We start from the raw sequence: 12702 nt of genomic DNA on the forward strand, positions 1-12702 counted from the left end.
TTTTTTATGCGGATTTTCATATTAACTTAGGTTACTAAACTATTACTTGTACAGTAAAAATTAATAGAACATAAAATGTATATTTTAAAGTGATCAACAACTTTTGTTTAAAACATTTTTCAAAATTTTTAATATTTGTGTCTGAAAATTACATAGAATTGGTCGACATTGTTTTTTAAATATCTTTTTAACGAACTACGAGCGACGGCTAAAACCTCTTGAAGGTCACTCAGGAGGGCGACCTTGACAACATATGTCAAGGTCAAGGTCATTGGGGAGGGCTCCCCTCTTCTGCAGTTTTACCAAAAGTAATATTATTTTTAATAAAGATTACAATTTAACACGGAAACAAATAAAAAAGCAAAGTAAATAATAAGCTCAAAATGGCAGTAGCACTAATACATCGAAGATGAATACTCGTATCAGACGCAAGACTCATAAGGAATCGAGGCGGCAACTTCGTTTGCGAGAAAGCCTTTCATATACACCCCATTCAGCGCGTGCCACTCGGAGTCAGGGACTCCAAGAAAAGCAGTGACATTATAGTTCAATATATTGTTAATCAATATGATTTGAATTACACTGACGAAATTGAGGTACTGCGAAATAAAATACATACGTACTTTATGCCAACATTTAACACAAAATGGCGAAGTGCTCTTTGCAACTCAGAAAGATTTCGCAACAATTCGCGTAATGCAGATTGGTTGCAGAAAGATTTTGAAATGCCTTTGTCCGCTCCATCACGTGATAGTCGAAAGAAAAAAATTTTTGATACATGTTCCGAAAAGACAAAACGAAGGCGATCTGACGATTATTGTAACAAGATGACACTCGAGGAGATAACTTACGCTTTATATGCAAAATTGAAATGTTTGGGCAGGGGAGAAGTTGTACCAATTATTGATAAAATCCTTACACAGGGATCGGAAAGAGAGGAAAATGTTAAACCCGTAGAATGAGCACTGAGGAAGCATTAGCTCTTACATTAGATGCTAATTTGACGGTCGCGCAATACAAATTGGTACGAAAAAAAAGCTACGGAAAAAAACGCCAACATTTTCCCTACATACAAAATGCTTTTAAACGCGAAGAAGCAATGTTATCCCGACAATGAAAATGCAGTAAAGATTACTGAAACGTGCGCTTCAGTGGAACTGCAAGATCTCTTGGATCACACCTGCAACCGATTAATAAAAACTCCAAAGTTAACGATTCCAGAATCAATTAAAGAACAGACAGAAAAACTAATCCTGGTAACAAAGTGGGGTCTTGATGGAACGTCAGGATTTAACGAATACAAACAAAAATTTGAGGATGAAGAAGCCTCGGATAAATATTTGTTTGTAACGTCGATGGTTCCGCTACAATTAAAAGCACTTTTGCTAGATTCTATGGAAGTTGTGATTTGGGATAACGCTCGGTCGTCGTCTACTTTCTACTGTCGACCTATAAAAATTGAATTCATTCAAGAAAGAAAAGAAACGGTCATCAAGAACTAACGATTATAAATGAAAAGATAACAAATCTTGTCAGCACTGAGTTGAAAGTGGGTGATAAAACATTAAATGTTTTTCATGAACTCCACTGCACTATGGTGGATGGAAAAGTTTGCCAATACGCAACTAATACTACTGCTGCAAGTGTATGCCCAATATGCAATATTCCTCCATCGGAAATGAATAATCTAAAACGCACAAGAACAAAAGTACCGAATGTTTCAGCGTATAAGTTCGGCTTATCTACATTGCATGCGTGGATAAGATGTATGGAATGTATCCTTCATCTGGCCTACAGATTGCCATTCAAAAAGTGGACAGCTAAAGGAGATAATGAAATAATAAAAACGGCCGAAAAGAGACGCATCCGATCCGAACTACGAAGTAAGTTAGGGATCCTTGTAGATTCTCCGAAACAAGGGAGTGGCAGTTCCAATGATGGAAATACAAGTCGAACGTTCTTTCAAAATTACGAAAAGGTCTCGGAAATTACTGGCGTCAACAAAGACCTTATGAAACGAATGTATGTCATTTTACAGGTATTAGCGTCCAGCAGACACATTGACACGAATAAATTCCGTATTTATGGTAATGAAACGGCAGATCTGATTGTTACACTGTACCCGTGGTTTTACATGCCTGTAGCATTGCACAAGATCCTGATCCATGGTGCAGATATAATTGATCATTTCGTACTTCCACTGGGATGTATGTCAGAAGAAGCTCTAGAATCGCGCCATAAAGATGTCAAGAAATATCGAACCGAACACACAAGAAAGACATCAAGACTAGAAACGATGGAAGACCTATTTCATTATTTACTAGTATCCTCCTACCCTTACGTTTCAAGTTTTAGAAAGGAATCGACAAAAAAACAAAAGGAATTACTCCCTGAGGCACAAGATCTGTTAATGAAGGAATGCATGTAAAACATGACGCTGAAACTAGGGGGTTTCTCAGCGAGAAATAGAGATTCTGAAACACAAATTTCACAACCCAATTTCAACAGTTTTCAACATTATTCTATAATTTTCCTTTCGTGAGAGGCAAGGGGACTCACGTTCAAAAAGCACCCAAATGGGATGAAAACCCTATCACGTCCGCGTCGTTCATCCTGGGTAGCGCTAAGAAGGGAATGATTTTTAGGTACATCACTATTTCTAAGGGTGGTTCTCGATGTTTCGTTATCGTTATTCGGCCATTCGGATATTCTTGATACAAATTTTTTGTTTTTTCAAAAATATATATGAACTGAACATCAATAAAAGTCCATTTTTAGACGCATCACCACTGCTATGGTGGTTTTTGATGTTTTATTACTCTCAGGGGAACTTTTCGATCCGTACTTTTTTGGTAAACAACGGGTTTCTCCATTCGATTAACACTCAATGTTGTGCTATACTGAACCTATATATCTGATTTCGGATTTGTAATCTGCATCCCGGAAAACCCCCTAGTTTGAAAATTACGTGAAATTACAAACATTTCTTTTTAACTCGCCCTCCATAGTGGATCCGCCATTTTGAATTTTGAAAATCTGACATCGAATTCGTAATCTGCATCCCGAAAAACCCCTAGGTTCAAAATTACGTGAAATCACAAACAGTTCTTTTCAACTCGCCCACCATATTGGATCCGCCATTTTGAATTTTGAAAATCTGGCTTCGGATTTGTAGTCAGTACCTCGAAAACCTTTTTAAGTACAATTAACAGTGGAATTAGCGTAACAGAAAAATGTACGAGTCAACTACATAATGTACAACCGCTCTGTTCATCGCATGCCACTTCGCATCACACTTTTTGTGTTTCGTACAAATATTAACTTTCATAAAATCCGGCTCGTTACATTTATTCGTTATCTTATTAGGAGTCATTTAAAAAAAATCATTATTTTTGATGAAAAATTGAACTCTCTAGCCTCGTTTGTCCAAAAAAATGTACTTTCGAAACACTGTGTGGCGGGCGTCCCCGGGTCTGGTCACTCATCGCGGCGGATTGGCGGCTCGGGCTAACGCTGCGGCCGTCAGGGCCGTGATTTCGGGGCCCGATCCGGTCCCCTCGGCGCGGCTGCGTCTCGGCGTGCTTGGCCTGGTTCCTCCAGTCGGCTCGGACCGACGTCGGGCGGGCCGCGGCGGCACCGGTTCGGTCAGGAAGATCGCCCGCCGACGGCTTTCCGCGTCGCCTCGCTGGATGTGGGTACCCACGCCTGGCACCCTGGAACGCGGGACGCTTCCCGGGTTGGTGGTCGGCCCGGGGTCGATCGGTACGGACCACGGGTCGTCTAGGTCGGAGATATCCCCGAACAATGCCTTTAGCTCGTTGCGTTACTCCATCGCTCGAAGTGCACATTCGGAGCTCTGAACGAATACTGAATGGTGACGGAGCTGGCGCTATCGGGTAAACACGGTGGTGGTTGTTTTTTTCTTGTGTCAGGCGTCACGCTCCGAGCTCGGCGTGTGTTTTTCGGATGTGGCCTTGGCGACTTGTTTACGCCTCGGGTTCCGCGTCGTCCTCGGTCGGTGTCTGGCGGGGGGATTCGCGGGGCGTGTTTTTGAGATCCTGCACGTGGATGTGTCGCTGCCATTTCCCACGGGTGTCGCGTAGATCCACGATAACGGGTGACCGGATTTTCCGCACTTCCCACGGGCCGGTATATTTCGGGGCGAGCTTGGCATTGAAGCCGGTCGCCTTCTTGGAGAGTGGGTATTCTCGCTTCCACACGAGGTCGCCGATGCTGGGTCGCCACGCTCGGCGGCGGAGATTATACTGTGCTTCTTGGCGCTGGAACACTCGGGCTAGGTTTATGCGCTCCACCTCGTAGGCCTCCTCCAGCCGGCGTCTCGTATGGTGCGGGGCCTCGTTCGCCGTGTGCCTTCGGTCCTCCGGATGCGGAAGTGCGAGTTCCCTCCCGCAGTTCAGATAGGCCGGGGTATATCCGGTGGCCTCATGCCGGGCCGCGTTGTATGCGAACTGCAATGGGGCGATCTGCTCGTCCCATCGTCGGTGGTTCTTGCCCACGTATTGGGCGATCATCGTCTTCAGCGTCCGGTGCGTTCCACTGGGTTGCAGTGGGGTGCTCTCACCGGCGTGGTTCGGTGCTCTATCCGGAAGGCTCGGAGCACCCCCTCCAACTGGTCGGATCTTAGCTGGGTGCCGTTGTCGGAGATGATCTGGTCCGGACAGCCGTGTTGGTAGATGATCCGATCTACGAGGGCCTTGGTGACGACGGGAGCGGTGGCCCGGCGTAGTGGCTTCAATTCGACCCATTTGGTGAATCGATCCTGCATGACCAGCAGCCACGCGTGGCCCTGCAGGGACCGCGGCAGGGGGCCCACGAGGTCGAGCGTGACTTGTCGCCAGGGTGCGGTGACTGGGGCCGTATGGAGCTTCCCGGCCGGCTTCATCGGCGAGGCTTTGTGCGCGAGACAGGTCGGGCACTACCGTACATACCGGGTGATGTCTTGGAACATCCCGGGCCAGCAGAATAACCGGGCCATGCGGGCGATTGTTTTTGCGAACCTGAAATGGCCCGCCGTGAGGTCCTCATGGTGCCTTTGCATAACTTGCCGTCTTTCGTCCTTCGGGACGCACCGCTTCCATTGATCAGCGGGGTCGACTTCCCGGAAGTCGACGTCGTGGAGGATGTGGCGGTACAGTTGGCCTTCCCGGATTTGGTAGTCCGGGAAATCGGTGGGCTGTGTTTGCACGAATCCTGCAGTACCACGTGCACCGTGGCAACATTTGCGCTGCGCATACCTCGGGCTGGCGGGAGAGAGCGTCCGCGACCTTGTTCGCACTCCCCTTCCGGTAGCGGACGTCAAAGCCGAACTGCTGGAGTTCGAACATCCAGCGGCTCAGCCGGCCGTTCGGTTCTTCTAGCCGCTGTAGCCATCGCAAGGATTGGTGGTCGGTCACGACGGTGAAAGCATATCCCTCCAGGTACCCTCGCATCTTCCGGATGCCCCAGACGACCGCGAGGCACTCCAACTCGGTGGCGCTATAATTTTTTTCGGCGCCGTTAAGGGTACGGCTGGCGTAGGTGATTACTCGCTCGCCGTCCTCCTGGTGCTGCGTCAATACTGCGCCTAGCCCGACTGCACTGGCGTCGGTCTGCAGGATGAATCGGCGGCTGAAGTCCGGGCAGGCTAAGACCGGGGCGGAGGTCAGTGCAGTTTTTAGTTGGCGGAAGGCGCCCTCCTCGTCGGGGCCCCAACTCCACTTAGCCCCTTTGCGTGTCAAGCGGGTGAGCGGTGCTGCGAGGGTTGAGAAGTTTGCGACGAAACGCCGATACCAAGAGGCCATCCCCAAGAATTGGCGCACCCTGCGTACCGTCGTCGGGGCCGGGCACCCTGCCACGGCGCTGACTTTGTCCGCGTCTGTTCGTATGCCGTTTTGATCCACGAGGTGGCCCAGGTACCGCAATTGATCTCGGCAAAAATGGCACTTGTCGGGGTTCAGGCGGAGTTTGGCTTCCCGGAGGCGGTGGAAGACCTCGGCCAATAACCGGAGGTGCTCGTCGAAGGTTCGGCTGATGATGACAATATCGTCTAGGTAGACCAGGACGTGGGGCTCTAATTCGGGTCCCAGGACCTCGTCCACTTTGAAACGTAGCCGGGGCGGAGTGGAGGTCGAACGGCATTACCCGGAACTGCATGAGCCCCTTACCGGGGACAGTGACCGGGCGGCTCTCGGGCGACAAGGGCACTTGCCAGTATCCATTTCGAAGATCCAGGGTGGATAGGTAGCGGGCCCCTCGTAGCTTGTCCAGCGTGGCTGCCACTTGGGGCAGTGGGTACGCATCTTTCTCCGTTACCTCGTTCACTCGGCGGAAGTCGATGTAGAACCGATACGACCCATCCTTTTTCCGTATCAGTACCACGGGGGAGCTCCATGCCCAGTGAGAGGGTTCGATTACCCCCTCCCGTTCCATTTTGTCGACCTCTTTGTTAATGATGGCCTGCATGGCCGGGTTTCGAGGTCGGTATCGTTGTTTGATCGGTCGGCTGGTCGTGACCCGCAGGTGGTGGGTCATTCGGTCGGTCGGGCCCGTGACCCCCTGGAATAGGGTGAGTTCGTGGTCGAGGAACGCTTGGAGTCGTTGCTTTTCCTTGGGCGTGCGTGTGGCCAGCTCCTGGGTCGTAGCTCCGCAGGTTGGATTTTGTCGACTTGCCAGGTTCCGGGGTGGCGGTGACAATTGGATTCGTGTCCTGGCCCACAGGTCAACGCCAACCAGCATCGCGCTCCTGGCCGAGGGCATGACCAGAAAGTCATGGGAGAGCTGGTCCTTCCCGATCCTTACAGGTAGGGTCATGGTGCCGCCGATCTTGGATGGTTCCCCGTCCGCGAGTTCCACGGAGTTGGTTCCCGGGTGCACGTCGTAACCTAGCTCCTCGGCCATCCGGGCGGTCTCGGCGTTGATGAAGGATACCTCGGAGCCGGTGTCTATCACTGCCTGGACGGCTCGCCGCCGGATTCGCACGGTGATGTGGGGCCGCGGCAAGTACTTTATACGAACGGTTGGGTAGCGGCGGCTGCGCTCCCGGCCCGTGGCCCGTTTCCCGCCGTTGGATGGCAGTCGCGGGTAAGGACCCCATCCTTGCCGCAGCGTGAGCAAAATTTCCGGGCAGGTCGTTTGCAGTCCGCGCGAGTGTGCCCCCACTGCTTGCATCGCCAACAGGATTCCTCGCGATTATAGGTCGCGGAGGCGACAGTGGGGCTGGTGGTCTGGGCCTTGCTTTCGGCTTGTCGCTCCCGCGTCTGCTGTCGGATGGCCTGGTATTCGGCCGCTCGCGTACTCAGGTCCCCCAGGCTGGTCAGGTCGTCCAGGCGAATGTAGAGCTTGTACTCCGGGCTCATATTCTCGTACAGTCGGTCGAGCTGCTGCTCGGCCGTGAAGCCTCCGGCGCGCCGCATGCTGGTTAGCAAGGCTGTGGCATATCTGCTGAACGCCTCGTCCGGTTTCTGGAATCGGCCCTGTATCTCACGCGTTAACTGCGCGTGGTGGCGGCGGGGCAGATATTGCTGCCGAAAGTCCTGCTCGAAGTCATCCCAGGAGGTCCACTTTCTCTGCTGTTGCGGTACCACAGGGGGGTGTCGCCCCGGAGGAGTTCCGGCAGTCCCCGTAGGAGTTGCTCTCCGGAGAACCCGTAGCCTTGGCGCAACTCCTCCACTCGTTCCAAGAATGCGAGGGGATCCTTCCCCTCAAAATGACAGCCCCACTTTCGGATCTGGTCCATCGCCTTCGGGGTGTCCGGTGTAGCTGCTGCCCCTGTCGGTGGGTCCGTGTTTTCCTCCATCGTCCTTTGTTGGTCGATTCCGTCCTTTATCCCCTCTCCCTGGTCGTTCTGGTCTTCCCCTGTAGGCATGGGGTACTGATACCCCGGGTTAGTTTCGGTGTACTGCCGCAGACGGCGGCGGAGGGAGTCTAGCGAGCCGGCGCTATCGAGGCCGAGCCTCTCTAGTTCGGCCGCAACTACGGTTTTAGATCATTTGTATATCCAGCTCTTCATGAGCTACGTCGGGGAACAGGTCAGTGTCTCACGGGTCGTGAGCCTGTTCGGGCGCCATGTAACGTTCCGCTTTTCCCGCGCTCGGACTTCGCTCGCCGGGGGTCAGGGTGAGAAAGCGGTAAGACACTGACGTGTTGTAAATCGACGTTTGTTTGTTCTGTTTGCATGTACAATGTGAAAAAGGGGGGAGGGTGTAAGCGCTGGGAAGTGTGTGTGTGTAAGTGTATGTCGTGTGTGCGTGGTTGCACCGTCGCGGATTTACACTTAGATTCGCCGTACAGGTGACAGGGCGCGGTCCGCGGTCGGAAGGACTAGAGCTGGCGGGGTCGGCTGGGGAATCGCGGTCTCCGGTCGTACATCTGCGGGCTTACCTCTATGGTCGTACATCTACGGTCTTACGTCTACCGTCTTACGTCTACGGTATTACATCTACGGTCTACGGTCTTATGTCTACGGTCTTATATCTACGGTCTTATATCTACGGTCTACGGGGGCAGGTCAGGCCGATCGGGAGTGCCCGATCGGAGTCGGCTCGCACGCTGGGAGTACCCAGCTGGAGACGGGAGTACCCGTGTCCAGTGCGACGGGGCACCGGGAGCGCCCGGTCGGGGTTAAGGCCAAAAACCGCCGGGGGCACCCGACGGCGGAGACTCGTACTCCGTGAGTACCCGGATGCGGACGGGGGCACCCGTCCGTTGCACGAAGGAGGTTGGGAGCGCCCGTTGCACGAAGGAGGTTGGGCAACTTGGTGGATCGGTATCGGGAGCGGTCGCGTCGGGATCGGAGTCGAGACGGGACTGGATGCCTCGGTTGCTCCGGCCGCTCGCTTTATACCCGCGAGACCGTGGCTGGCGGGGAGGCGCGGTGGAAGGGGCTAGTCCCTTTCCTCGCTCGGTCGGTGCCCTGCGTGGGGCGTGCACGGAAGTATGCGTGTGGCGCATAGCGCCACGAGGCGGATGGTCGGCCAGGACTAGTGACGAGAGGGGCGGTTCGTCACACATTAAATCCTGTTTCCTAGTGCAATTCGGTCTTTCGTTATTTCCGCGGACGTGCATGCATGCGAGTGTGCTGGTGCTAGAAAGAAGCGGACCGGATCCAACGGCTTGCTTCTCCACGTGAGGCGCAACATTTTGGGGGCTCGTCCGGGATAGGACGAGCGAAGACGGGCGACGGCTCCTCCGAGGAAAAGGCTCCGGGCGGAAACGCCCCGAACAGACGCCTCGCAGCCGACGATGGAGGTGGTATCCCTAGAAACGCTTCTCCAAGAGATACGAAAGATGCGCGATGATCAAGCGCGGAGGGAAGGAGAGCTCAAGACTGCCCTCCGCCAACGCGATGAGGAGCTTCGACAGCATCGAGCACAGCTAAGTCACTCTAATAATATCGGGGCCGCGGAATTGTACCGAGAGGGAATGAATCGCGCCGGCTCGGAGCGCCCACACACTGGAGAAGGCGACGCGTGTGCATTGCTCGGTTACAAACTTAAACCGGACACGTACGAGGGAACCGTTCCGCTGCGCGATTTCTTTTCACAATTCGACCTGATCGCACGTGCGAATTGTTGGGGGGACGCTTCAAAGGCGGTGGCCCTCGCTTCATGTTTAAGAGGGAAGGCGCGTTCGATCTTAGAAACCGTATCGGATTTAGAAAACTTGGAATATTCGGAATTACGATCCAAGCTGGAGTTGCGCTTCGGAGAGGGACAACAGTCCCAGAGCTATTATATGCAATTCATAAACCGGAAACAAAGATTCGGGAAGACTTGGTCGCGTTCGGTACTGAGCTTGAAAGGCTCTCTCGCCTTGCGTACCCCGAATGCCCTCCTTACGTTCGCGATAAGATCGCTTGTGCACAGTTTGTTTCTGCTGTATGGGATAATTTTATAAGACGAACCCTGCAACTGGAGTTTCTTCTCTGAACCTGGCCATCGAGAGAGCGAAGGCCATAAAAATAATTCAAGGGGGAAGTTTCGAGAGGGGAAAAGAAAATTTTTATGGGGGCGGTGCAAACAAAGAAAAAAAGAAGACAGAAGAAGGGTGGGAGAACGAAAGCGGCCAAAAGTCCACAGTAAAAGAAAAGGAAGGCAACGCCCGAAGAGGAAGTTGGCGCGAAAAGAAATCCGTTGCCTACGGACGCGAGTGTTGGACGTGCGGAAAACGGGACATTTCCGAGCCGAATGCCCTGAAGAGGGAGACGCGGTTTAGTTGAGCTCGGCGGGGCTATCTCAACTGTTGGAAAAACTGCCTCGAATAAATTACACGTTAAGAAAATTGATTTGCGTCGTGATAATTACAATGCTGACAATTTTTATGATGTTTGCTATAAATGAAAATGATTCTGATGATGAATGTAAGGATTTTAGCTACAAGGGGAAAGTTGACGGAAAGAATTGTTTCTTTAAAATTGATACGCTCTGACGTTTCCATAGTGAATGAGAAGCTTATAAGGAATAAAAAAGAAAGGTTTAAAGAGAAAGTAAGCAATCTAAAATATCCCACCGGTGAAAGAGTTCCCTTTCAAAGTAAGGTTTAGTTAAAGTCGAAATCGGAAAATATTCTTTGGAAATCCCGATGTTCGTTGCTAAAATTTGTGACGATTGTCTACTCAGTGTTGATTGTCTACTCGGTGTTGATTTTCTCAAAAGAATAAATCTAGTAAATATTTTCACCACTGCCTTTCGTATATTCGATTCCAGTGAAGTCCAATGTCCAATGAAGAATTAGTTGTGCCCGCGTAGAAACGTCTTCAGAAAGAGTTCCTTCCGCCTTAGAGAAACTTTATGTCGAGAATTCTCGAAACCTTGACAATATCCAAAAAAGATTTTGCTGTTTTTCTGAACGAATTTAAAGTTTTTGCTGAAGAGAATGTCGCAGGAAACTGTGACGTTCTCGAACAAGTTATTAATATCAAAGATTCTTCCCCAATAAAGCAGGTTCCACGCCGCATTCCTTTGCAAATGCGTGGGGAGGTGGATAAAATTATCGAAGACATGAGGAAACAAGGAGTCATAGAGAAATCTTGATAAAAAATGTTAAAAAGTGATATATAAGGTGCACGCGTACGCGGCTATCGCGTACACTTGATAAACATTTCCCTCTCCACAGACTTTCCTATGATATATATAAATTAGTTCACAAGTCCACTGTACCACAGTAGGAGATCTGTCAGTAAAGCAAATAATAATTTCGAAGAAATGGAAATCGACAATAATTTCGAGAGGTTATTAGATGAGACCGATGAAGAAGAAGAATATCAACTATTATCCGATGATAGTGATAATTTCGAGAGGTTATTAGATGAGACGGTAATTATGCATAAAAGCGACTTCCTCTCCGATTTGTTTTATTTTTAAATATGTTGTTGGGGATGTCTTCCCGAGTCATTTCATATATGTATATATATATATATAAGGGGGGACTCAAATAGTTTCGGAGATACAGGCTGAGAAAGGATACAAATAATAAATATATTTCCTAACTCGTACTTCCGCCGTTGTACTGTTCCACATGGGTTTGCAACTTTCCACGTGAAACGAGATCCACTCCACACCTCTGACATAGGGTGGGTAGGGTTATTTTTAACGAAGTGGAGCCCCCCCGAAGGGGGGGCGGAACACACTGTCTTCACGCATGTACTTCCACCATTGTACTGTTCCACATGGGTTTGCAACTTTCCACGTGAAGCGAGATCCACTCCACACCTCTGACATAGGGTGGGTAGGGTTATTTTTAACGAAGTGGAGCCCCCCCGAAGGGGGGGCGGAACATACTGTCTCCACGCATACATTTTTCTACCCACATATAAGTCACTCCCCTCTACCAAATGTGAAATTGGTGTCGTACCTAGACAAGAACGAACTGCTAATAACACGGTCAGCGTTCTCGAATCTCGATGACAATGATTTCGAATTGCTCACGCGCAAGGATACGTTCCCGTACGAGTATGTTGATAGCATCGATCGGTTGATCGAAACCGAGTTACCATCCCGTGAGGCTTTCTACAGTTCGCTGACCGGTGAGAGCGTCAGCGATAACGATTACGAGCACGCAGTCAATGTGTGGCAACGTTTTCGTATTAGTAATCTTGGCGAGTATAGCGATTTATATTTGAAAACAGACGTTCTGTTGTTGGCAGACGTTTTTGAGAATTTTCGCGACAAATGCATACGGAGTTACGATTTGGATCCCGCTCATTATTACACGTTACCGGGCTACACGTGGGATGCTATGCTGAAACATACGGGTGTTTGATTCGAATTGTTGACCGATATCGATATGCTTCTCTTTGTTGAACGTGGTGTACGCGGTGGTCTGAGTCAGTGTTCCAACAGATACGCGCGAGCTAATAATAAGTATCTTTCGTCACACGATCCGTTGAAACCGTCGACATATCTCATGTACTATGACGTGAATAATCTCTACGGATGGGCTATGTGTGAATCATTGCCGTACGCGCAATTTCAATGGGTCAGCAACGTGGAGAGTCTAAACGTAATGTCGGTGACCGCGGATTCCGATATCGGCTACATTATGGAGGTGGATCTTGCGTATCCGCGCGAGCTCCACGACGCCCACGCGGACCTTCCGTTCTGCCCAACGCGCGCCTCACCCCCCGGCAAGGTTACCGATAAGCTTCTAGCGACGCTTCACGATAAGTCGCGCTATGTCATACATTATCGCAATTTGCAGCAATGT

The 12702-nt window shown here is 50.4% G+C and overlaps 1 protein-coding gene across 1 annotated transcript; it reads right to left on the reverse strand.

Annotated features, from left to right (window-relative positions):
- Positions 1 to 3986: 3986 nt before the first annotated feature.
- LOC105556906 lies at positions 3987 to 6897 on the reverse strand. The gene is made up of 3 exons (XM_012004015.1): positions 5829 to 6897; positions 5256 to 5752; positions 3987 to 5018 (listed from the first exon to the last, which is right to left on the reverse strand). Exons 1-3 carry the CDS (start codon positions 6895 to 6897, stop codon positions 3987 to 3989), a joined length of 2598 nt encoding a protein of 865 aa, XP_011859405.1.
- Between the last annotated feature and the right edge of the window lie 5805 nt (positions 6898 to 12702).

The sequence above is a fragment of the Vollenhovia emeryi genome, unplaced genomic scaffold (genome assembly GCF_000949405.1).
Source record: "Vollenhovia emeryi isolate VEMERY1.0 unplaced genomic scaffold, V.emery_V1.0 DF939716.1, whole genome shotgun sequence".
Classification (NCBI taxonomy): Eukaryota; Metazoa; Arthropoda; class Insecta; order Hymenoptera; family Formicidae; genus Vollenhovia; species Vollenhovia emeryi.